General features: G+C 32.4%; 1 protein-coding gene across 2 annotated transcripts in view; it reads left to right on the top strand.

Annotated features, from left to right (window-relative positions):
• Positions 1 to 9,744, top strand: part of HDAC1 (histone deacetylase 1) — a 77,321-nt gene extending 67,577 nt beyond the window's left edge. The window contains exons 13-15 of one of the 2 annotated variants that reach the window (XR_015043106.1): positions 3,345 to 3,405; positions 4,371 to 4,487; positions 7,736 to 9,744. Coding sequence is in view for 1 of the 2 variants with exons in the window: in XM_085824188.1 (XP_085680314.1) it covers positions 3,345 to 3,357 (13 nt within the window). In the remaining variant the exon portion in view is untranslated. The remainder of the gene's footprint in view (positions 1 to 3,344; positions 3,406 to 4,370; positions 4,488 to 7,735) is intronic. The other variant, XM_085824188.1, reaches the window with a different exon arrangement.
• The last annotated feature ends 16,325 nt before the right edge of the window (positions 9,745 to 26,069 follow it).

Genomic DNA, 26,069 nt, shown 5'->3' with positions numbered 1-26,069 from the left:
TAAATAGCACTTTCTGCCCAATATACATTTTATATTGAAAAGTGACATACAGTTATCTAGATGGAATGAGTTATGTATACCCATACTATATGATACATTATACAAATTATTAACTTTTGGTGACCAGTGACTGCCTAGCTAGAGTTTGAGTGTATTGTAATTGAGCATCCGGTTGATGTATAAAGCAGAGGGTATTCCAGTGCTAAGGCCTAACTTCTGTGTGATTGTGGTTCCATCAGCCTATATGGATTGTACCAATATTTCACTAGCAGATTTTGGAATAGCATGAGCAGGTGTCACCATTTGAGAAAAGGCATGCATTTAGTCCAAAGGATGCAGGATGGACAAATCGCAGGATTACAGGACATTTGAGTTGGAGCGATGCTACTATTTGACAGTGTTTACAGGAATGTGTGATCCATGGCCATATAAAGCATGCAAAAAAAAAAAAAAAAAAAAAAAAAAAAAAATAGTGGTTGATTGAGAGTGATAATAGAATATAAGGACAGCTTATATTTCAATAGGCGAGCTGTCTTTTATACGTGCACATAGTATGCCTTTCTGCTGCTTATCTTTGTGCTTCTAACACTTCCAGTGCAATCACCAATATTTACGCAATCAAAACTCCTGCTGTTCATTACTTCTAAATTTACTTATATCACAAGGAAGCTGTACTGTTAGCTCATTGTTATGAAACAGTAGCTTGTTGTAATAAAGCAAACTTAGAAGTAATGAACAGCAGTAATTTTGATTGTGTAAAACAGCAATCCACAGTGAATAGGAAACTGGCAGTCAAGGCAGATTAAATCTTCATTTTTATTTCAGTAAATATGTTGTGGCCGCAAGCAACTTGACACTCTACTTGGGCCTATTTGAAAATGTTTACATTTTTATTAACTTTGCAGTCAGAAGAGAGCAGCAAGCAGCAGTCCAGTGAAGCTAAAGACCAGAGAGTAAATTCAATTTTGTTCAGGATGAAATTTTATTTTAGAATGAGTTAGGTTTGCTTTTCAGTGCATTTAACTTAATAATTAATACTGATGCAAAATTACTATTGGGGGCTCGAGATTTAGTTCCATTTACATCATCACTGTTATGTAAGAGTCACATGACATGGATTAGTCTCAAAATCACACTTGCGCCCCCCAAAAAAAGAGTTTCTTTCTTTCTTCTTCTTTTTTATTTTATTTTATTTTATTTATTTATTTATTTGAATTAAGAAGCATAAACATCAGAAGGCTATTGCTAATACAACACGTTGACTGCTACGTCATAGGTCATGTCACCCAAATACAGGTGACACTTATGTGAGTGTGTGACAGGTGACCGTGTGAGTGCTTAAGAGGTAAAGCGCAGGTATTTGGAAAAGTATTTCACAGCATATAATAAGACCAATAAATTGTTATAAAAGTAATACAGAAACATGGTTTATTATAAAAATTATTTACAATTTAATGCTTTTAAACATTCTGTGGGAAGTTCTGCTTGGTCATGGCAATCTGGACAAAATTTTGTCATCTTTTTTACATATTTTGGTGCCTTTGATTGGTCATTATGAACTCCTATTATTTGAGTAGCATTATCTGCAAGCATGTTTATTGCTTTATCCAGAAAAACTTTTTTAGATGGCAATAATATGCTGACTACATAGAACAGAATACAACTACAGAAATATTTTCCTATATTATGCCAATTACACTATACAGTACAAAGTCTGAAATCTGTACCTCAAAACCACCAATTACTTTTTTCTCGTAGGCTTTACACATGTGCATTTGATTCCCCCCCCTCGATACATAATGTAATATCTGGAGAGTTCTGATTCTTAATTTCACTTTGACACTAGATAAAATACCCTGCTATTGAAAGAAAAATTCATTTTAACATAAATTTGTACCATCAGTAATTGGGCTTTGTTGCTGTGTATCTGCTTGGCACACATCTCAAACTGAAACATTCCACGTAGATACATCGTTGATCTGATGCCAATCTGGCCACTCATTATTTATTATACATTCTTTCATCACGGCATGTTTTGTTTGTCAACACATTTCAACTTCAGTAATGGCACATGTAGCGATGCCTAAACAATTTTTTTTATGTTAGTAATTGAATAATAAAGTAGTATGGTAACCTTTTATGTTGACATTTCTTTCATCACCGCATGTTTTGTTTGTCAACACATTTCAACTTGAGTAATGACTTATGTAGCAATGTCTAAACAATTTTTGTATGTTAGTAATTGAATAATAAAGTAGTATGGTAACCTTTTATGTTGGCATTACACTTAGCGATGATTACAGAATTAAGTTAAATGCGCTAAAAAATATTGATGAGGAAAAATTTAAGAAAAATTTCTTGAATTAAGAGTAACTGATTTGCTATTCACATAAACCCAGAACCAGCACTAGGGCTTGTATGGTTGCACTGGGCTTAGAATTTAGGACCCACAGAGACTGCATCAGGCAGTAAGATATCTAGCACCTGCTTTCAATAAGGCTTAAGAATATGTAGGAATTTATTTATTCAAAACTCTGATAAGCCGTAAGCATGTGCAAGAAATAGACATAAGTATAATAAATAACTAATACAATTCAGGTTTAATTGTCTTAGTGCATGATAGAAGCAAGATAAAATTTAACGGAACAACTTAGTCTCCAAGTTTATGATGCATAGCCAAATATGTATAGTGAATGATAGCTAAATTTGATGATGATAGCTGCTAATTTTTAAAGGTTTTGAGATATCGCAAAACAAAGGTGAAATTTTTCAATTAAAGGATTTTGTAAATAAATGTGGAGAAGTGGTAATGAACATGATATTAAAGAAGTTTTTCATTGTAATGACAGTGCTTCTCAATCATCAATCAATTAATGAATGGAAAAGTCTGTAGTATGGTTCTAGATCTAGAAAATACCGCTACCAATATTGAAGAAAGTGACAGAGAAGTTACTGAAAAGAAAAAATAATTTCTACATGCCATCTTACTAGATTTAAACTGATGATCTAATATCCCGAAAAATCCCAAATCTGGAATCGCCGAAGTCCCGACAAGTCTGGATTTCAGACTTTGTACTGTGTAATCAAATGTGCTATATATAATATAGACATGCTTATAGGTGTTATATAGACATACTTATTTCAGCTACGATCAGAAACAACTGTTAGTGTAGCAGCACACATGGCCTGCCACAGAAATTTTTCTATGAACTTGAGGTGGCAGTCAAGGTGTTAAATTAGAATTTATCCTTTACATATTTTTTTATCGTACATATACTGTATATAGAGAAAAATAGGAACTCTTCTATTTGTTTTTAATGTAAATTTTTAATTTCTATTTACAGGAGTTCAGCATGATGGTTTTAGTAAATCATACCTTCCTAGGCGTGTAAATTTACCACATTTGTAAGTATTACTTTATAATTTTTCAACAGAAAATTTCTAGTTCTGTAAGAATAGTTTAATTATGATTGGAAAAAAGTACTTAATGGTTTTGAAGTCATAATAAATGTTTTTTCATACATGTTATTAAGTACTGTCTATTTGAAATTAGCTTTGCATGCACAAAAATACTGATTTCTCAAAAACTGATGAATAAAGTTAATGGAGCATTATATAAAAACTGAATATGAATGAATGCATATGACACAAAATAATTTTGTGACATGAGTGAAATTCAAATAATATGTGAAATTTTTAGAAATGTAATTTTGCAAGAAAAGATATTAATGGTGTGTATAATTTTAATATTAGTGATATCTCTGCTGGTTGAACTGAAAGTATTAGATAGACAGAAATTAAACATGACAAACCTGAAGCATATGCTTTATACTTTTTCAGAGTATGTCCCATTACAATTAGTATATTTAAATGTTAACTCAAAATCATTTCTTAAAGCAGCCTTCTAAATAGTTAAAGGCACAGTTCTCATTGCATTGGACAAAAGTACGAGTTGCTTTGTCTGTAATAAGAAATGATGTTCTATGTAACTGTTCTTTGATTTTAGAATATAAAAAAAAATTAGCTGTGCATCTGGCTTACAGACCAGATGAGTCATTTCTTTTGTATATGTGATGTAGAAAATCTCCATGATCTATGCAGTATCAAGATGAAATTATTGGACTTGGGGTATTGAATCAATAATTTAACTGTCTCAGGGTTCGTAGCGATCCTTACAAGTGCTTATAAGTCCTTATATTTGAAAATAAAATATAAAGGCCCTTATAGGTGCTTACTTTTTCTTTAAAGCCCTTATTTTTTTGTTTTTAGTGCTTTTTTTTAATCCTTTGTTTTTAATGAATGCGCATTTTTTCCCCGTACCAAAGCCGAAACTAAATAAACAACTTTTCTTTCTTAAATACACTGTCCAGTCTGGATTGAATAGGACTAAAAGTTTTTGCGGTCTACCCAACCCAAGCGAAGATTGATTCTATTCCGGAAATTTAATACAGTCTGTTGAAAATTAGAATCAGAAACAACCCAGATTAGTAAGTCTCTTTCTTTCTCTTTTTTTTCCCCCTTTATTTAGTTCTTTATTCTCCGAATACCGGCAGGTGTTGATTCCGAATGCGTAATATCACATATGGAAGAATTATGCTGCACGTATTGCGCAATAACATTTGCAGTATTTTGCATTGATTAATTTTGATGTTCAGTCTGAGATTTGTTTATGAACACTTAAAAGAGTTTTACTGTACTTTCTAAGCAGAATATTTCTCAGTTCCGTTGGTCTATTTTTATATGATGCACATATCGAAATGTCAAAATCATTTATTTGGCCGAGAAATCTAAAGAACGGCTACAATTTCCCTCACTCCTCTTTTTCCAGTTACTATCTGGAATATTCGGGAATTTCCGAGAATGCGGGTTAGTTAAGCTTTTACTGTTAAAGGATGACTGCATGAAGCAATTTCCCGTCTTCTGATTTCAGAAACGTGCCTCTTTTTTACTTAAATTACTTTGCTTGGAATATATGTTAAGGGAAAACTGTTATGCAATCAAAATTTAGAAAATGTTCAGAATTTTGATTTAAGTTAAATTATTTAAATATTAATATGAGTGGAAAAATAAATTGTATTTATTATTAGGTGCCAAATGAATACAATTAATATGGCTTATTATTATTTATTTTCTATATTTTCAACTGAAATATCATCATTAAATCTTGTAATATAGTTTAGTTCTGCATAGTTTTTTTTCTCTCATTGTAAACTAATTCTGTAAATTGAACTGTCATTTAAAATAAAAAATAAAAAAAAAAAGTTGTTTTCCATTGTTGAGGTAATGCTTATTCTCTTAATAAATATTGCATTGCTCATATTTTAAATTACAAGTCTAATTTTTCTTTTAAGGTTATGCAGTTGTGTATAATGTAATTAGACAGGTGCTTATTTTTTCCTTAAAATGTGCTTGAAAAGTGCTTATAGGTGCTTACTTTTTTAATTAAAATGTGGCTATGAACCCTGTGTCTTGTGATACAGCATTTAAAGACCGCTTTGGCAAAATACCATGGACAGATTTTTAGTAATCCTGTTGTGAAAAGTATCCATTTTTGGCACGAAATGTGATTAAGTTTATAATGTCTTTTATTGTTACTTACAAATGTGAAACAGCCTTCTCAACACTTGCTTTTCCAAAAAATAAGTACAGAAACCAATTAGATGTTGAACTAGATTTAAGAATAAAGTAGTGATCTTTTTCTGTAGACATGAAAGTTCTAATTAACAAGAAATAGCATCACACTTTGCAGTCAAACTTTTTTATTATTTTTCATTTTTTATGTATTTTTGTTGCGTTCATAATAAAGAAAAAATATTTTATTAAAATTTGTTTAATTTTCTAATAAGTTAGTTACCGGTAAGCCATAAACATTTTTTTTACTGGGTCAAGAATGAGAAAGGTTACAGAAAGGGAAAAAAAAAAAAAAAAAAAAGGTTAGAAAAACCCTGGACAATATAATAACATTGACCTTGAGCTGCCAATAAACTGCATTTCATTACACTTCATGCAGTAGAATTTCTATAAAACATACTTTTATAATTTTTTCCCCATTTATGTACTATTAAAATATTTTTATGTATAAGGCAATATAATGAATAAGAAATTGGCTTATAGCCATAAAAAATCCAAAGCATATTTTTTGGGCAAAATTGTTTAACTATAAATTAATGACAAAAGTACTTCAAAACATTTTTCCTAAATCAAAAATCTCATGCTGGATTTATTTATTTTTGTTTTTGCGTGTAAAATCTAGTTTTTAAATCTTTGTGTCGTGTTTTGTCAGAGGTATTTCATCTCACTTTTTTTTTTTTTTAATCTATACAAGACATTCTTAAATTGTATTTTTTACATGAAGAGTTAATTGTGTAATCATGCTGATTTGGAAAGTGTATGTACTTTGCCATTCCTGAAAGTACAAAAAAATATTTGAAAACAAATCAGTTCAAATGGTAAGGAAACCATGAATAATGAAAATAGTATAATGAAAGAAAGGAAAGAAGAAATGCAAATAATTTATTTTTCTTTTAATTGTAGGCAGTTAAGTATAAACATTATTTATGATAGTAGTTTCTAATTTGAGAAATTATTAGAAAGTATATCTTTTTTGTACTGTAAGGCAGTTGGTTAATTTTATCAATTATTAGGTAGAAAAGAAAATCAAAGTGCAGTATTTTATGCGTTAGGTATGCCAATTGATACCATATATATTGGTGTACTTCTGTCCTTCATACATCTTCTGTGACATTTTCAACAGCATGATTTTAAAATTTTCTATTTTATGTTAAAAATAGGAAATGTACGAATGAATGGCAAAGCATGATGTCTAAATCAAAATCAACATTATTAAAGAAACATAATTGATCTTTTTGAAATATAGTACTATTCTTATCTGCTTTTAACACGCCAGGTTCTTCCCCGTAAGCCTTTCCCTCAATATATATGTAAGATAAAAAATATGTGAATCAAAATAATAATTTAAACTAATGGTAAAACATTAATTCTTCCTCTCTATTCTAAAAATCGCAATAACTTCTCTGGATTGCATCATTTCTAGATCATTCTATAGCCTGTGCAGCTCTGATGATGTAATAATTGGGAACTGAAACTACCATTGTAAACCAAAACTTTTCTCTTCACGGGCTTCCATCTTTCACAACTACGCACTTCAGCTTCTGTCTGTGCTGAGCTTGGGCGCAATTTCACTACGTTGATATATTGCAATAGTATCAATAACATAAATGTTCTTGAACAGGCACGATTAGGGTGCCAAGTGATCTGTGGCCACATAATGTCAATTGGAAATAAAAATGGAATTAAAATCGCCTCGATTGCCAAGCTTTATTTACGAAGTCAACACATAGCTTACGATACAATCAGTATCAACAGTGTTCCGTCTTTTCCTTTCCTTGCTTTTATTATGTCATATATACATTGTGTAATTTTCTCCCTACAGTTTTCTAGAAATAAAACTAGTGAAACAAGATGGTAAAATATGCAAGTGAATATTGTTTATCTTCTAAATCATTTAGATTGCTAGAAGTGTCATGGGTTTTGGTTAAATAGTTATTAATTATTCTTCTTTAAGAGTTTCAAATTAACTGTATTATGTAGATAATATATATATATATATATATTATATCATATACCACATAAGATGAAGTAGGATTTTTTTAATGTACCTCTCCATATATTTGCCTCAATATTTAGTTATTAAATAATAATATTTCTCTTCCAGGTTTCTATCATATGTCATTTTATACAAGAAGTAAAAGAAAAAAATTGTTTTACTAGCATCCAGTCTGTAATGAAATTTTATCTTCATCGTCCATGAACAAGGCAAATGTTGTTGCCTTATTTGTATATACCAACTTACATTAAAAAGGACATTCTGGTTATCATTAAAGTGGACTAAGTTAATTTGTGATATAAGATAAAATGTAAAAACAATGAGAGTACAATAACATTTTGTGCGTTTACAAAATGTGAGAAATTAAACTGCACTTTAATAAGTCTGTTTCTCATCAACATCATTCATTTTTAATAAAAATGCAATTTTTCTTCATTTTGTAATACTTATCATAGGTTTCTGGTGGTTTTAGTATTATATAAAGAATATCCAATACCATAGATGCATTTGTAATTTAAATAAATGAATATTCCGGGTTCAAAGGAAAGTCCGCATGCGCTCTTTTATTTTAGAATGAATGATCCCAGTACATATCCATTAAGTCTGTTTGTAGTAAATAAAACATAATGAACTGAATGAAAAATTATTTCACTCCTGCTGATTTCTGAAAAACTGGAGATCATCATATTTGAATAGGTCAAAAGTTTCACATCATCTAATACTGTGAATCTACGTTCAGAAATGCAGTAACGCCCATCAGTTAAACATCTTGAATTATAAATTATAAATTGGTTGTGGAAATTCCTGCATAAGATGCAAATTAATATTATGCTTGCTGAAAATTTATCCCTCCACTAATGTATGTATTATTTCACTCATTGGTTTTGTGCTCCAGCTTGGACTGACAGTTACATATCCCGAGATAAAAATATAGCTAGTCAGTTTAGACCTACCATTTTGAGAGCATTTTTAGCCATCTGTGTTAGTAAATATTTGGAATATGAAAGTCATTTCAAAATTTGTGGTGCACATTATCCATCCAGTGATTACTTTGAGATAGCCATAATTCATATAATTATACTATCAGAAATGCTTTGGAGTAGGGCAGCATAGTAACAAGCTGTTAATTTGCCAGATTTAAACATTTGTGATTTGAGTCACTTCAGAGATTTTGTCTTGATATATGGAGTTGTCATTCCAAGCCTGAATGAAGGAATAATAAGCCTGCCTGACATTATAACCTCAAGATGAGTAACAAACGTTTTTATTATTTGTCATAGATATGTTATGTAGAGATGTAACAGAAATTTATCGATAACTATATTTGCGTTAAAGCAGTTTTATAATCAATGATGTACAACTTGTAATTATTTCACATTAGTATTTTTGAATGTTTACTTATAGTAAATAGATGATGCATATGGCCATTTTCTTATCTCACTACGTTGCAGCAAGCGTTACATTGGTAATGTCCCTAAGCTTTTCTTAAAAGGAATTAGAATCAGTTTTGTTGAATTCAATGTTTTAGCAGAGGACTTAATGTACATGGTGTGGGACCTTTCAATTCCAAAATGGATTTTTGGTTCTGTATATGTGTGTATGTATATACATATATATATATATAAAGGAGAGGTACATACACATGCATATATACATATTAATTATGTCAACTATTAATTTTTGTTTGGTGTATCTTTCTTAAGTATATATTAAATTTATTTATAAAATATTTTAAACTGATATATGTCTATTGATCCAATATTTACTACAGCTAATTTATTGAAAGGTTGAAATCAATATCATCCTTATTACAAAATCAATAAGGATGAGAAGTTTATGCATTAAAATGTTGTAGCTATTGCTAAGTTATTGAAACTATCATGACATTTTCTCTAATTCAATACATATTTTGTATCTGGTGCTTCTTTATAAACTACATATGCTCTTCCTTTATCATGTATTCTTTATTATTGTATTTTGTACCCCCTCCTGAAAATGACTTGTTTAAAAATATATTTATTATTTATATTTAACTGAGTTGTAACACAAACTTTTGTTATTTAATGTGAATCTTAAGTTGCCAGGATTAATTAAAATATATGTAATTCATTTCTGTATTTAATTATCTCAGCTTTGTGTTTGTTAATTTAGTATGTAATGCACAATTCCCTCCTTCCCTTATGATATGCTGCTTCATTTATCAGCATCATAGTTTTAATATGTGAATTTAAAATTGCATAGATATTTTCTGTTTTGATCTTTATATATAATTTATTACAGTCATCCATCTTAAACTCTAAAAGAGTAAAGATACTTTCATTGAAATTTGATTAAAGTTTTCTAAAACTTGTACAAAAAATATGTATGCTTTGTTTAATTTTCGAGATGAAGATGGATGTTACTGTACTTATAAAGCACATCCCATAATAATTCATCTATTTTTAATGAAATTAACTGATCATTTCATTTTTTAGTTTTTAATTCTTTTGTTTTGTTTTTTGATGTACAGGTCTTTATTTAAAATAATAAACATTTCATACTTTTAAAATTAGTTTATTATTTTATAATCACTGTTTACATGCTCCTATAAAAATGAAATTATATTTTGAAATTGCTTCTGAAATTTAGTGATCACATCTAAATCAGAGAATTAGCAGTAATTTTATCTCATATACCAAATTTATTATACCAAATTTGGAAGCAAAAATGACTGTTTATTGAATAATGCAGAAAATTCAAAATACACTCTACTGCAAAAAAATCTAAGCACCAAGAAGGACTTTTGCGATCGTGACGAAATTTGATATGCAAAACATCTTGACCAAACATGCAAATGAACAGGAATTGCGATCATAGCGCACATTTCTAGTGCGCAATTCACAAAGTACAATACCAGTAGACAACAACTTTGAACGTGGTCACATTGTAGGGTTGCGTGAAGCTGGGTGGTCGTACCGAGCAAGAGGCCACCACATTCAGTGTACAGACACCGCTGTACAAAGATGTTGGCAGCGATGGTTGCTACAAGGAAATTGCCGACGAAATGAAGCCTCTGGAAGTGCCAAGGAGCACAAATGCGAGGCAAGATAGGATAATTGTTCGCCAGGCCCAAACCACCCCAACGGTATCATTGTCGACTATTCAACGCACTACAGCCATGTCTATACTTTCCTGTGATACCGTCCACCATCTCACGCCGCTTGTCTGAGACAGGGTTATGCTCGCAGAGGCCTTTAAGACGTTTGCTTTTGACCCCACAACATTGGCGGAGTCGTCTGGAGTGTTGTAGCAGCCGATCATCATGGCTGCCATCAGACTGGCATCGTATAGTGTTCAGCGATGAATCCCGCTTCACTTTTGAAGCAGATGACCACCATGTTCGTGTCTGGAGAGGTAGGGGCCAGTGGTCCCAATCAGCCTTTGTTTTACAAAGGCATGCAGCCAATAACCCCTGGTGTGATGATGTGGAATGTTATTTTTTATGACAGCAGGTCATCTTTAGTCATCCTCCGTACCTCTTTAACAGTTCAACAATATGTTGATACCATCCTGCGGTTGGTTGCATTACCCTTCATGGCACATCATCTTGGGACCATTTCTTCACCAACAAGATAATGCCAGGCCACATACCGCTTACATATCTGTGGGCTGTGTGCAGTTGATACTCTTTCTTTGCCAGCAAGGTCACCAGACCTTTCACCAATCGAGTATGTCTGGGATATGGTAGGCAGCCAGATTCAGGCACCACAAAATATCGCAGATATGGAGCAACAACTGATGAATGCCTGGCAGAATGTGTCACAGGATGACATTAGGAACCTCTCCCACGCCTTGCCTTGACGAATTCAAGCATGCATTGCCGCCAGGGGCGGTTTAACCAACTACTGATTTGAACACTCAATGGGTGATTGTGAGCAATGAGCAGGTCCTATAACCTTGATTTTTTAATCATTTTATTATTTGTGTATGAGCTATACACATATTTAATTTTGTCTGCAAAAGAGTGTATATTAGTATATATATTCAAATTGGGAAGTCATGTAACATCTGTCTAATATGAATAGATTCTGAGAATATCATATTTAAAGCTTAGTACTGTAGGGATTTAATATGAATTTTGAAGCATGGAACCTGAAAAAGTTTCAAACCTGTTATCATTATCTTATCTATTCTATTCGACCAAGAAAGTCTTATAAAGTTAACATAGCTTTAAAAATAATAAACTTAGTAATTCATTATTTCTTCTAGACTTATATTATTATAAATATAACAAATGCAGAGTTACCAACTCTCCCGATTTACAATATATTTCTCCCGACTTTTTCTTATTCTTAAAATTTCTCACGATTTGTATGGAACTTGTCTTAATACCTTGTTATATGAACAAAAACAAAACAAAAAAAAAAAAAAAGATTTTGGACGTCTGAAAGCAATTGAATTTTCTCTAGATTATATCTAAAACAAAACCTTGCGAATTAGATAAATTCTGCTTTGTGAGTGAGAGCATATACGTATCCAGAAAGTTATTCTCCAGTTCTCCAATGGGCATCGTGCTCCACTGCGTGTCACCTGGCATATATTAACCAATGAGGACAAAGCAAGCTGTTATTTGGATGTTCTTTAGTTATTTCGGTCATTTTGTCCTGAGTTGTGTGAGTACACGTGCCTTCGGAAAATAGTTTTAGCAATTATCATCTTTTGTTATGTCTGCGAGAAAGGTGAAATACTCGTATACGTTTCAAAAATCGTACACAGTAACTTTCCTTCCATTATTTCCTCAAGGATTTGCAATGTGTACTGCCTGTCATTGCGATTTTTCGATTTCGTATGGTGAAAGGGCAGATGTTTTCAAACATGTGCGTACACAAAAACACAAGCACAAAATGAGTTGTTTTGAAAAAAACGAAAAATTACATTTTTGTTGGGAAGCAAAGAACCAAAAAGTTATTGATGCAGAATATCTGTTCTCTGCCTTTTTACTGGAGCACAACCTGCCACTGAATGCATCGGATCATGCTGTAGCTTTATTTAGAAAAATGTTTCCCGATAGTGAAATCGCTAAGAAATACTCAAGTGCAAGAACCAAAACAGGTGCAATTGTTAAAGAAATGGATTTGAAAAATAAATCTTCAGTTATTGATTGCATTAAAACAGCTCCGTTCTGCCTTTATACGGATGGAATCAATAATACCGATTCAAAACTGTATCCAATTAGTGTTTTTTTTTTTAATCCAGAGTCTTCAGAAAATGAGTGCAGTTTACTTTCTGTCCCCACTTTAGAAGGACATTTGACAGGCTTTACTATAGCACAGCTAATTATTAAAACTTTAAAAGAAAATGTAGCCCGTCTGGATAATTGCTTAGCACTTGGTGCCGATAATGCACCAGTATTGGTAGGCTTGAAGACTGGTGTTGCAGGCATCTTAAGAAAGGAAAATTCAGATTTGCAGATTATGAGGTGCACCTGTCACCTCTTAAATGTAGCAGCTGAAAAAGGGGTAGCTTCTTTACCAATAAATGTGGATAAACACATTGTTGATATTTACTATTATCTTGAAAGGAGTTCTAAAAGGAAGGAAAAATTGAAACATTTCCAACAGCAGTTTACAATTAGAAAACTTGGATGAAGTTATAAAATCAGCTAGGATTGACACCCAGTGGAGTTTAATTGTAAAACTGAAAGATGCTGATGGAATTTTAAAATATAGTGAACTGTCTAGAATTATGTTAGCCATCTTGACTCTGCATCTCATAGTAATGCAGAGTGTGAGAGGATTTTCAGTGTTGTTGCGAAAACGATAGATATAAAATTAGTGACGACACATTAGAAAAACTTTTATTAGCGAAAGCAGGCCTACGTGGCAATTGCTATGAACAAAATTATGAAGTTTCTTTCTTAAAGAAAGCAAAATCTGCCACTGTTTATAACATTTGTACAAAAACTTATTAAAGTTTTTTTCCCCTGTTTTCTTAAACGATGCAAGTAATAAAATTGTTTTTTATGTGTAAGGTATTGTGTTGCTTGCATTTAAGAATTAGTTACTATTTAAAGTTAATTCATTATTAAAAACTATTTTCATCATTTAAAAAGTCTTTTTAACATTGTGAAAAATCTCCTGATTTTTGAGTGTCATAGGTTGGCAAGTATGCAAATGCTACAAAAGGAGCATATCACTACATAAAGAATATCTCCAAGTTCATGTTCATTATAGGTCTCATTGCATAACTGTAGCTTTAACTGCTAGGTGACATTATAATGTAAACATGGCATTAAAGGGGTACGTTGTTCTGATTTCCATATTTTAACGAAGCAGCATGGAATGGTATTAAGCATAAAAATATAATTTATTTTACATGTAAAATTGAAATTTATGCCTGGAGCATTGTAGCGACCCTTTTTCTCACAGCAGATCTATCAGAAAGGACTGACAGGGAAGAGAGAAGTTTGTGAGAAGACATACACGTAATATGCTTCTCCTTCTGATTGGAACATGGAGCACATCTATCGCTCACATGAATGAATTGCTACAGAGTATGTCCCCAATGATGAAGTCACAATTTCAAATGATAATAAATGTTTACAATATATACAGAAAAGGGTGATATAATGCAGTGCTATACAGAAAATGAAGTACAGTGTAATAAGGCTATATACATGGTCATAGATATAGTAGGAACATATGCACAATACAAGGTGCTGTCAATTGAGGATTAACTTTGTCAGATCTTAAAAATATGTGAGAACAAGTTTTTAATGAGGGATTGATGAAAATTTTAGGATTACCATGTAGGGCAGTAGAAATAGGATTTAAAGGCCTCATTGTTAAGTAAACTGTTGACACATGGAATTTAAGGTCTGGTGTATGGCATCATCAATCACAAGATTGAAGGTAATCTTAATGTTTTGCCATAAATAAGTTGACCAGAACTTGTATTGACATCCTCCTTAATGGCTGAATGTATGTCTAAGGCAACAAGTGGGAGAGTTTCTGGCTGTTGTGCTGTATTATGTGTTTCAAGAGCTGTTCTAAGATGCTGATGAAAGCGTTCACTTATTTCATTTCACTGAGGTTGATATGCAGAGGTTCGAATCCTGTTGCACTCAATTGTGTGGGAAAGTTCTGTAGAAAGATTAGATTCAAAACTTTGGCCCTGGTCAAGTATAAGTATGACTGGACTGGATATCCAGTCATGTACAAGGCATGAGCGGCTGTTTCCAAATTCATGTCAGTTTCAGATTCAAAGTTTTGACCCTGGTCAGATATAAGTATGACTGGGCATCCAAATCTGGATATCCAACCGTGTATCGAGGCGCAAGTGCCTGTTTCCGCTGTCATGTCAGTTGTTGGAATAACTCCTGGCCATCTTGTGAACTGGTCTATGATAGTCATGCAAAACTGTTTTCCATCAGATTTAGGGAGAAGGCTTATAAAATCTATATGTATGTGGCCAAAACGAGCATCAGGTTCAGCAAATGTGCCAGTAGGAGATTTGATATGTTTACTGATTAAAATCACTAAACATATCAAATCTCCTATCTACGTTGACATTTATCACAGCTGCGCACAAAAGATTTTATTTTGTTTCGCAAGCCTGGCCATACAAAACATTTGTGATTAAATCAAGGAAGGCTGGGATACCAGGGTGAGAGAAAAAATGTAAGGATTTGAAAACTGCTAATCTTGTGCAGTGGGAAACAAAAAGAAAGGGGATGTTTCGGTGACATGTTGCAATACAGATGAATAGCCTTGAGTGGGAAATTATGTTTCTCTAATTTTAAAGGGGAGTTATTGGATGCTAAAAGTTATTGAATTTTTCCATCGTTTGAAAGAGCAACAGCGAATTTTTGAAAATCGAGCACAGTAGATGAAAGGTCATCACTCTCATTTTGAGATAGTATATTCGCAACATTGTTATCATAGCCTTCAGTAGTGGTAAATTGTGATACAAAATACAAATGGCGTAATTGAAAGGGACTGCATTTGTCAAGATGTTGCTGGAATGCAAATTTAAGGGGTTTCTAATCAGTGTAGATGAAAAAATTCAAGTATATGCCTAAATTTTTTTACTGAAGAGTACATAGCATAAGAGTTCACGATCATAAGTGGGATCATAAGTAATCTTTGAGATTACATAACTTAGCTGAATAGGAAGTTATAGGTTTTCATTGTTGTATAATAAGTTGCATGATGGAGCCACTGATTGCTACATCAGATGATTGACTCTTACTCTTAATTGTGCACCAGGCATGGAATCTCATAAATTGCTGTAGGGATAGCTTTAGTTGCTTTGAAGGAGAATGTTGTTTCATTGTGGCCGATTGTGATCGCTTGCTAGAAGCTTTGTAACGAGGATGTCTCTTTATAGCCTTCGAGGAATTTGACTAAGGTTGCTAGAATGTGTACAGCTCTAGGAATACAGTGTCTATAAAAAAAATAAATAAACCCAAGAATTGGTTTAATTGAGAGGTCTGTGGTTGAGAAAAATCTAGGATACATTTTATATGATCATTGTTGTTTCAATCCTTCATACAATAACTTGAATCCTAGGAAGTCTATGGTAGACTGACCAAATTGTCATTTCTTGACATGTATACACAAAGGATATTCCTGAAGTTTAGAAAATAGCAGGTTTAAATGCTCTAAGGTCTCCTGTTTATTATTAGAAGCCACAAGTAAATCTTCAACAAATGCATAAACAAATAGGAAGTCTGTAATGACCTTGTCGATAAGTCGTTGAAAACTTGAGAAGGCATTATGAAGACAAAACTGCATTCTCAAACTTTCAAACAGACCATATACATATAATGTTTTATGTACAGCAAGGAGTGCATACAGCTGTTTTATGTACACTGTGCAAAAAAAAAAGGGGGGACAGTTCTGTATTTCCCGTTCTACTGGGCCGATTGACGAAATTCAAATTGCGTTTTTCATGTCTCAAAAGCGCGATCTAGGATATAGTATATTAGATTTATATATAACATTTTTCTAACATATAGGTATTTTGACGAAAATTGGACTTTTTATGAAATAATACAAAGTTTTTTCCATATTTCGATTTTACATTTCAAATTATGCCTTGATATTAAATTTTGTAATTTTTGGTGAGAAATTTAAAAATTTATCTTGCGGAAATTTTTTCAGTTTGCATCAAGAATAATTCACTTGGCAGACTTCTTAATTTACAGTATTCTTACTTTCCTTATTTTTCATTAATATGCATGAGAGAAAAAAAGGTCCGTCGTTCCTTCTTTCAAATAATTTTGACAAGGTGCGTAAATCACATATTCGTTATTATCACTTATATTAAATATGCCAAATTTCAAAATGCACCAAAATGTAATTTCACATATGTCTCAGGAAATTTTTAATAAAAAACTCATTTTTTGCAGATATGCTTAGAAATACATCTACTTTAAGACGATGTAAAAAATTTTATAGGTTATAATACAAAAATGTTTTCGAAAAATTTATAAAAAATATTTTAAAATAAAGATTTTTAAAACAAATAATAAAAAAAGTGTGAATTATATTTGGATTAAGCCTAAATTTCCAATTCTGGAAAAAGGAATCTGCTAAATTTAATAAAAAAAGAGATATTGATAAATATATATCAAATTCAATTAACATTGAGGAGCTAAAATTTTGAGAGCTAATTTTTAAATAACTACCGGGGCGAATTTTACAAAATTTGGCAGAGTCGTAGAATCGAAATATGTAGAAAATTTGGCATGTCATTTCGGAAAAAGTCAGATTTTGTGTCAGAATACCTATATTAGAACAATGTTTTATATATATAGATGTAATACATGTCCTATGTCGCGCTTTCGAGACATGAAAAATGCAAATTGAATTTCGTGAATCGGCCCTGTAGAATGGGAGATATAGAACTGTCTCCCCCCCCCCAGTGTACATCATCCGGATGTATAGGCATTGACGAGATCATTCTGACTAAACATTTGTTTACCGTGCAGTTCTGAGGTTAAATCAGCTATGCACGTGATAGGATACTTTTCTTGGATAGTCTGTCACTAACAAGTCTTCATTCAACAGACCCTTTCTTGGGCACTATGTGCAGAGGAGAAGGATAAGAGTTTTTTGAAAATCTCATATGACCATTTGAATTAGGCTCTGAAATTCAGCTGTAGCAATATTGAGGTTGTCAGGAGCTAATTATTTAGATTTAGCAGCAACTAGAGACCTTTAGTATTTATATAATGCACAGTATTATGTTTCACAGGTTGGTCGAGATCGCGTACTAACATCAGGATATTGTAATAATAATTTACCAAATACATTATTTACACAAGTTGATTTTGCAGGAAAAATATTATAGGTATCTAATTTGGCAGGTACTTAATATTTGTTGTTAAATCAATCAAATGCTTATTACATAAATCAGAAGATAAATTGAAGAAATATAAAAAATCTGCACCTGTGATCGAGCATGTAAAATTACAAATATAAAAAGGGAAAGTAAAATTGCGTCTTAAACCAAAATTGACAGTAAATGTTTTAAGAGCATTGGTGGATGTTCCATTTGCAACCTGAAAAGTGTGGAGTACTGGTGCCTTCAGTTCAGGTTTATTGGCGATACTTAAATGGCATCACTTTCTGAATCTTCACTTCTCACATTTTTTTTTTTTTTTCCCCCATGGTATATTTGTGCAAATAAGCCTTTTAACAAAAATACGCTGCATTTTGGTTGAAGAAAGGAAATGCATTTTATTACCGAAATTATTTAGTATTTTCAGGACACATAGCAGCACTTTTTTTATGCGTTGCATGTATAAGTGCCAATTGTTAAGCTTAGCAAATTTTCCATTTTCAATAAACCTTTACTTTTCAACATGCTATTAGGTCTTTAAAAATAAATATGAGTTTGTATGATATCTTGTTTTGAATGCCATATACTAGCTTTCAACTGAATTTGTTAATTATTATAGCTCGGAATAATGCCGTGTGAGTTCTGGTGGTAGAAGGATTTTAAAAGGTGGTTTCTAGAAATTTAGGGAATTAATATCTAGGAAAGGAAGGAGGCTGAAAGATGCAAAACTGTGATGAAACCACACTCTGTGGAAACTTGTAGAAGAGCTAGCAGAACATCAGATGCACAGACTCCATCAACAGTAAGTCTGCCGAGAACATTTGTATTGATAATATACCAGAATTATTTCAGTCAAGATCTTTATTAAGTTGAGAGTTTTGCAGATCCTGAAAAGCTAATCACTTTTCCTGGTGGTCCTTGGGTGGCTTGAGTTTGAGATCACGATGAAACACAGTTTCTTAGGAGCATAAGCTATCATCTGTGCTAGCATAGGTGATAGCTATTTGCAATATGTGGAGCAGAAGAAGAATCTCCATATATGTAATGGAAGCCTAACTGGGGACAAATAGGTAGTGATAAGACAAATCACAGTAATGTAAATATGTGCTTAAGTATGGTTTGGTGTTAATATCTAAGATCACCTTCAATTTAATGATCATGCTATATACTTTGTTTAATTCATGTGATCGTTACACATAAAATTTTGGTTTATGTTATCAATCGAGTAATTCTGGTTTATGATATCAGTCGAGTAATTTGCCTAAACGTGAAGCACTTGTCCTCCAAAAAGTAAGTTTATTAATTATGATGTCTTTCTCTCTTGTTTTGCATATAACCAGTAGCTGTACTTTATCCATGTTGAATGCGACTTTCCAACATCTGTTTCAGTTCTTAATTTTAGGAATTTTCTCAATAGTCTAGTTACATCATAATTTGGATGTTCAGCGATGGTAGTCTTACCTACATAATATGAAGGAGGCAGAGCTTTTCATTACTGCAATTTAAAAAGAAAAAAAAAAGTAATGCTCATAGACTAGGTACAGTAGTGGACCAAATATGAGTGCCCCAGCCTTGATAATTTTAAGTGAGGGATTGCAGCCATACTGTTTGAGTTGTAAAGTTTTGCTTTCTAAAAAGGAAGAAATATGCAGTATTGTCTCCCATTCATTATCAACATGTATGAAGACCTTTTGGTCAAAAGCTTGTTATATCAGGGTTCGTAAGGTCCTTAAGTTTTTTGGAATCGATTTTTGGTCCTTAAAAGTCCTTAATTTCGACGAAATTCGACAGGAGGTCCTTAATTTTAATCGTCTGAAATTACTGTCTGTTTTTATGACTGCCATTCTGAATGTGAATTAGCATTTTGGACAAATATTTTTGCCGATTCATTGACAAATTGAATGGGTGAATATGTTCTTGGGTTATAATTTGTTCCTATTTCTACTATAAACGGTGGGATACTCAAATTTTTTAGCAAGAAATGAAACATAAGCATTTCAAAATTATTTCATTTTTTTTTTAATGAAGAGCTTCAAAAACAACATTTCGCGTTTGGGAATGTGAATTCTCTATTAGACGGTTCCAAATTTGGCGACTTATCAATATTTTGGCAATTTTAAGATCAATTTCAATAGAAAACTTTTAATTCGGAAATCTGGGAATTTTTCGACGATATGTTTTTTAAATATTATAACTTTGATCAATTTCATTAAAATAATGCTAATACATTGAAATTGTATTCAATAAATAACATTAAAATTAAACATTTTTATTTTTCGCTATCATATAAAGTGACATTACTTTCGATTTTGGCGACTTATTATACAATGTTTTGAATCTGAAAAATAAACAAGGTAATAAATGCTTTGCACTTCAGCACAATATATGAAACAATTCTTATTAAAAGCAAAATAGCTATGTAATTAATTAAGACTGCCTTCGTTGTAATTTTTTCATGGTGAGAGTTTTTCCCGTGTAGTTGTCTCAATATGCGTCAGTTTTCTCTATGAAATTAATTTTATACTTTTCCCTCTGATTTGTTTTTTAAATATTTCAGCCTTTCTGCTGTTACAGAATTGGTTGGGGTAAGTTTTCTTCAGGATTTTAGAATCTACAACTTGCTTCTCATTTTAACCTATGCCGTTTGACATAAAATCTACCCGCTATTTACTAAACCTCTAAACTGAGCAAGTACCTGACTAAATGAGACATAAAAGAAAAATATCAACATAAAACTAAATTAGTAAAATGTAAATAAAATGTCACTAATCTTCTATCAAATATGTCCAACTATTATAAAGGTAAAATATTTAATGCTACCTGATAAGTTTATTTTATTCACAAATTTGATTTATAATTATTTTTAATAATAATGCATTTTACTTGTGGATCTATTTGATTCTTAGGATGGTATCATTTAAGTGAAGTTCAGGCATGGTTAGTATGCCTGAATTTATTCAGTTCCCATTTGTTGATGGGTCTTTAATTTTTTTCATTAATGGTCCTTAAAAGTACTTAATTTCCATGTGCAGAAATGTGTACGAACCCTGTAGTATATCCAGCGCTAGCAATACCTCACTTTTCATGTTGTGTGCAGCCGAGCAGATGAAGTCAGTTATTCTAAGTAGTTGCACGAAGTTGGAAAACCAAATTGAAATTCCAGAAGATTATGTAATTGCACACTTAGTTGGTTAAGAATAATGTATACAAAAACCTTGGCTGATGAAGAGAGTACGCTAATAAGTATATAATTGCCAGGTAATTATAAATACTTCTGGTTTTGGAAAAAACATAATACTACCTTGTTTCCAGGCTGAAAGAAAATATAAGATGTGACGATTGAATGTACTGCAAATTTTAGATGTGACCTTGCCAGGCAAATTTATGAACATATTACGAATATTATCATATTCTAGCATCTCTTTATTCATTTTCTAGATGGTGGCGTTGGATCTTGGTACTTGACATATGGAGATCAGACCTTGATATTCTAAATATTTATCAGAGACTGGTTAAAAGGTATTAAAAATAAATTGTTACTAGGGGTGTTTTGCAAATACCTGAGCTTTGCCTTTTATGGAAAGTAAATAGTTAGTTTTCGTAGTATGCTTAGTAAATTAATTTGCTAATATCAAACAATAAACCAAATTAAGCCAACTTTCAGAATATGGTTCCCAATTTTATCATTCTATTTCTCCCATTTTCCTTGACTATTCATTAACAACTGAGTGAGTTGATCTGGGGTTCCAGGTTGTCTCAGGTTCCGGAGTCTACTAATATTTGTTTTATACAGTCAAGCAATGCTCCAGTATCCTTTTTGTCAAAAATGTTTTTGGTGGATTTAATTCCATTCATCCTAGAGACTGGTAATATGCACATTTATAGCTTCACTAAAGCCCACTGCAGAGTTCAAGCTGCCAATATGCGGATCATATTGTAATATAATCTCTAGACTGTGCTTTTCTTTTCAGTGTAATTTTTCAGTTTTGCAATGCCTAACAATGCAGACATACTACAAGCAGAAGCTAGGACAGCAAAACAGGTGATTGTAGCAAATTAGCAACATCGAATCATTACTAAAACACAAGCAATAATTAAAAGATAGTTATGAAATAAAGAAGAATAACTGAACTGGATTTCGAGAATGATCGCTTTGATCATTCAGTTCAGTCGTCGCTTTGATCATTCAGTTTCGGAAACTAGATTAATAACAATTTAACAATGGACATTTTACTTGAAATTAAAATGAAAAAAATGAATATCGCCAGTTTGTGATTAAGTGAGCCAAGATGGCGAACTTCGTCATTAATTGCACTTTAGCAATTTTAGCGCAGTAAACGATTTTTCTCGAGTCTGCTTCAGATTAAGGCATATTTTTTAAAAACAACATATAAAATTTGTTAATTAATATATTTTTTATCATTCTTATTTTAAAAGAGGACGAAAAATTTTTTATAATCTCTAAAAATTTCAATTTTTAGATACATTTTTAGATGTTGAAATTTAAAAATCATTAAATGTCAAATTGTCTAAAAAATCGAACGACTTCCAAAAATTCAGAAATTAAGTTACAATTTTCACCGAAGAGATTTTTTTTCCCTGCTCTATCGATGGAGCAAACAGTGAAATTCTGATATACTTAGTTTGTTCGTTAAATGAAGATTTGTACAAAAAAATAATTTAAACATTAAAAAAAATAATAATAATATTTTTTTTTTATTAAGAAATCACTACATCACATTGCATTGTCGGCGAAATTTTAACTCGATAGTTTATCACTAAGTAAATTAAAAATCCATGTCAAAAATCTACTTACACTGAAGTAGCATGGGTGAACTAAATAAAAGCTTATAATAAAATTGATTTAATTTATAATACAATGGTTGAAGTGGGAGACAAAAGTAGGCACTTCCTGGGACCAAAATATAAGATAGAATATTAGTAATCTTGAATAGCAGCCCCGCTAATGTTGGTAGACTTGTACACTGGTGTGCAAAATTTAAGCAACAGGTGTTCTTTTTGGCATAATTAATTTATTTATCAGAATTAAGAGACAGCATTTTATATTTAAATCATAATTGCTCTAAAAATTAATACAATGCATACAGTATGGAATTAAAGAAAAACAGGCTATATTGAAATCATAGTATCGTTACACATGAGTGTCTGTACAAGAGGAAGAACACCAAGCTGGTGTTCCTTAGTATATGCCCTTCCCTTTTTGCAATGGTTGCTTCGAACGGTCTCTCCATACTCAGCACCAGATTGTCCAACAGATCTTGAGGTAAGAGCGCCTATTCCTCAATCAGCATCTGTTTCAGTTGCTGAGTGTTCCCCGGAGGATGCAATCGTGTCACAAGCGTCTCCCCGAAGCATCCCACACATGTTCTATGGGGTTTAAATCAGGGAAGCACGCTGGCCAATCCATTCGAGTGACATCTTTAGTTTTCAGTAGCTTCTGAACAGCAAGAGTCCGGTGTGACCGTGCATTGTCATCCATAAAAACGAAGTCTGCTCCAATGGCACCCCGGAACAGACGCACATGGGGAAGGATCACCTCCTGACGATAGCGATCTCCGGTTACAGAACTTTTGTCGAAAACGTGGAGCTCTGTCCACCCATTCAGCATAATGCCTCTCCAGACGAGATCTTCAGAACACCGTAATGGTCTCTTTCCCTAATGTTACTGAGATTAAACGTGTCCAGACCTCTCTCCAAATCAATTTGTGTTGAGAATCGTTTGTGGCACTGAAACGATTCTCATCCGTAAGGAGGATACGATTCCTTTGATGAGATGCCCAGTTTTTGCGCTCCTTGCACCACTGTAAACGGTGATGCCGATGGCCTACTTTCAAAGGGATGCAGGTTCAGGACGGCAGGCGCATAGGCCACTTTTGTGAAGGTGTTTGGACACAGTAAACTACGACAATTGTCGCCCGTTGCTGTTCACAGTTGTTGAGCTGTGGCGCTTGCTGACTGGTTTCGGGCTTTTTTCGTCTGCAAGACTATATATCGGTTATTTGCTGCAGTTGTTTTCCTGGAATGGCCACCACCAACCTTTCTAATAGCTGTACCTATGGTTTGGAAGGCTTTCTAAACGCGGGAAACGCCACTTTTGTTGATTCCGAACTCTTCAGCTATACTGGTCACACTTCGCCCCTACTCCAGATTTTCGATCATTCTTCCACGTGTGAAGTCATCCAGATATCATTTCTTTTAGCCTATTTTATTTCACGAAAGAACTCCTTGTACTTGCAGCGAATGTTTTTAATTGCATCTCCATCCTTCCTTTTATGGTAATCTCGAGTTGAGCGCGCTGTCCGTACGCGTTTTGCGTACACTCATGTAGCCTGTGACATTTTTTTCTTTAAAATTTGCATACGCATGACCTTTCTACTGAATTGCGTGTTCATTGTACTGAACGCAAGAACCCCTTTTCTACAATTTTATGGCTATCTGATTAAAATTTACATTATTGCTTAAGTTTTGCACACCAGTGTGTTTCCTTTCTTAGTGTTTTGCACTAAAATGAGCTCTCATCATTAACGCGTACCATCTAAACAAAAATTGAAAACCTTTAGTACACACCACTACATTTTACAATGATTATGTTTCAATTTCTGACTAGAAATATTTAAAAAAAAAAAAAAAAATTCTGAAAGCTTTCAGATTTTTAAGACGTGGGCGTTTTTTAACGTTTTGTGTGTCACCTTTATTTATTAAATATCATGGTCTTCGCACTTAAACCATAAAATTCAATTCAACAGCAATATCACAAGATATTTAAAAGAGCATATCTTTAGAATTTGTAATTTCCGATACACAGTCTCGCGCGCTGCAGATAAAAATCCCCCCCCTCCTTAAAGTGTTGCCTTTGCTCGCTTTCAAATCGTTAAGTTTGTTAAAAATTCCTTAAAGTGTTACAAAACATGAAATCGATAATGAAACAAATTCCAAATTAGGGCTTTCAGATACACATATTCGATGGAGGATTACGTTATTCAAAATTTGATGGCTCTAGGTAACGTTATTTTATCACAATGCAAGAAAAATACATACATTTATGCAGGTTCTTCATTATTTAATTTCTTTAAATATAACACAGGGCGATAATAATCTGAAAAGTGAAACGGACATTTAAGTTTTCAACGCAAAATGCCAAAACGAAGTTAACAGCCCTTCTGGGCCCTTTGGGCTGAAAAGAAAGAAAACAGTATTTTCCACAATATGATTAAATTTGAAAGCAAATATAAAATTATAAAAATCTGAAAGCTTGCTCTTCGCACTTAAAACACATAAAATTCAATTCAAGAGCAATATCGCAAAATATTTAAAAACAGTATACCTTTAGAATTTCTGATACACAATCTCCCGCATTGAAAATAATTACCCCCCCCCCCACACACACACAGTGCTGCCATTGCTCGCTTTGAAATCGTTGAGTTTGTTAATCCAAAATTCGATAAAGTTTTGCAAAATTTGAAATAGATAATAAAACAAATTCTAAATTCGGTCTTTCAAGTGGCCATGTTCGGTTGGAAGACTACGTTATTCAAAATTTGATGGCTCTAGGTAGCGTTGTTTTTTTCAGTGCAAGAAACATTCATGCAGATTGTTCATTATTTAATTTCTTTAAATATAATACATGGCAATAATATTTGGTGGCAACAGTTTGAAAACTGAATCGACGTAAAATGCCGTTTTGAAATTAATAGCCCTTCTGTGCTACCGCCCTTAAATATTAAGATTAAAAATTGGTTACCATTTTAATTATCAAAATTCAAGTCATAATACTTTATTTCTGAAATTTAGTGTGAAATTTGGGCCTGTTTAAGAGAAATCAATTTCTTTACGAAATCTGGTCTAATTTCACTTAGCTTTAAGGGTAAATGAGAATCCAGATTTAATTTTGTTCTGTATTTATTTTTTAAATATAACATCTTGTTCACACATATAGGTTGTGCAAAAAGGCATTGAAATGCTTCTAAATTCTTTTTTTTTTTTTTTTTTTTTTTTTTTTTTTCGGTTAAGCAAAAAGTTAATAAGTGTGTTATTTTTGAAATCTTCATTTAGAGTTCAATCACAAGAAGTTTCTATCAATTTTTCTTTTTCTTCG

Source organism: Stegodyphus dumicola, chromosome 9, assembly GCF_044657685.1.
Source record: "Stegodyphus dumicola isolate Sdum_Otavi_A_Nest chromosome 9, ASM4465768v1".
NCBI lineage: Eukaryota > Metazoa > Arthropoda > Arachnida > Araneae > Eresidae > Stegodyphus > Stegodyphus dumicola.
The sequence above is the reverse complement of the archived record's forward strand: the minus strand, read 5'-3'. Positions and strand labels throughout refer to the sequence as shown.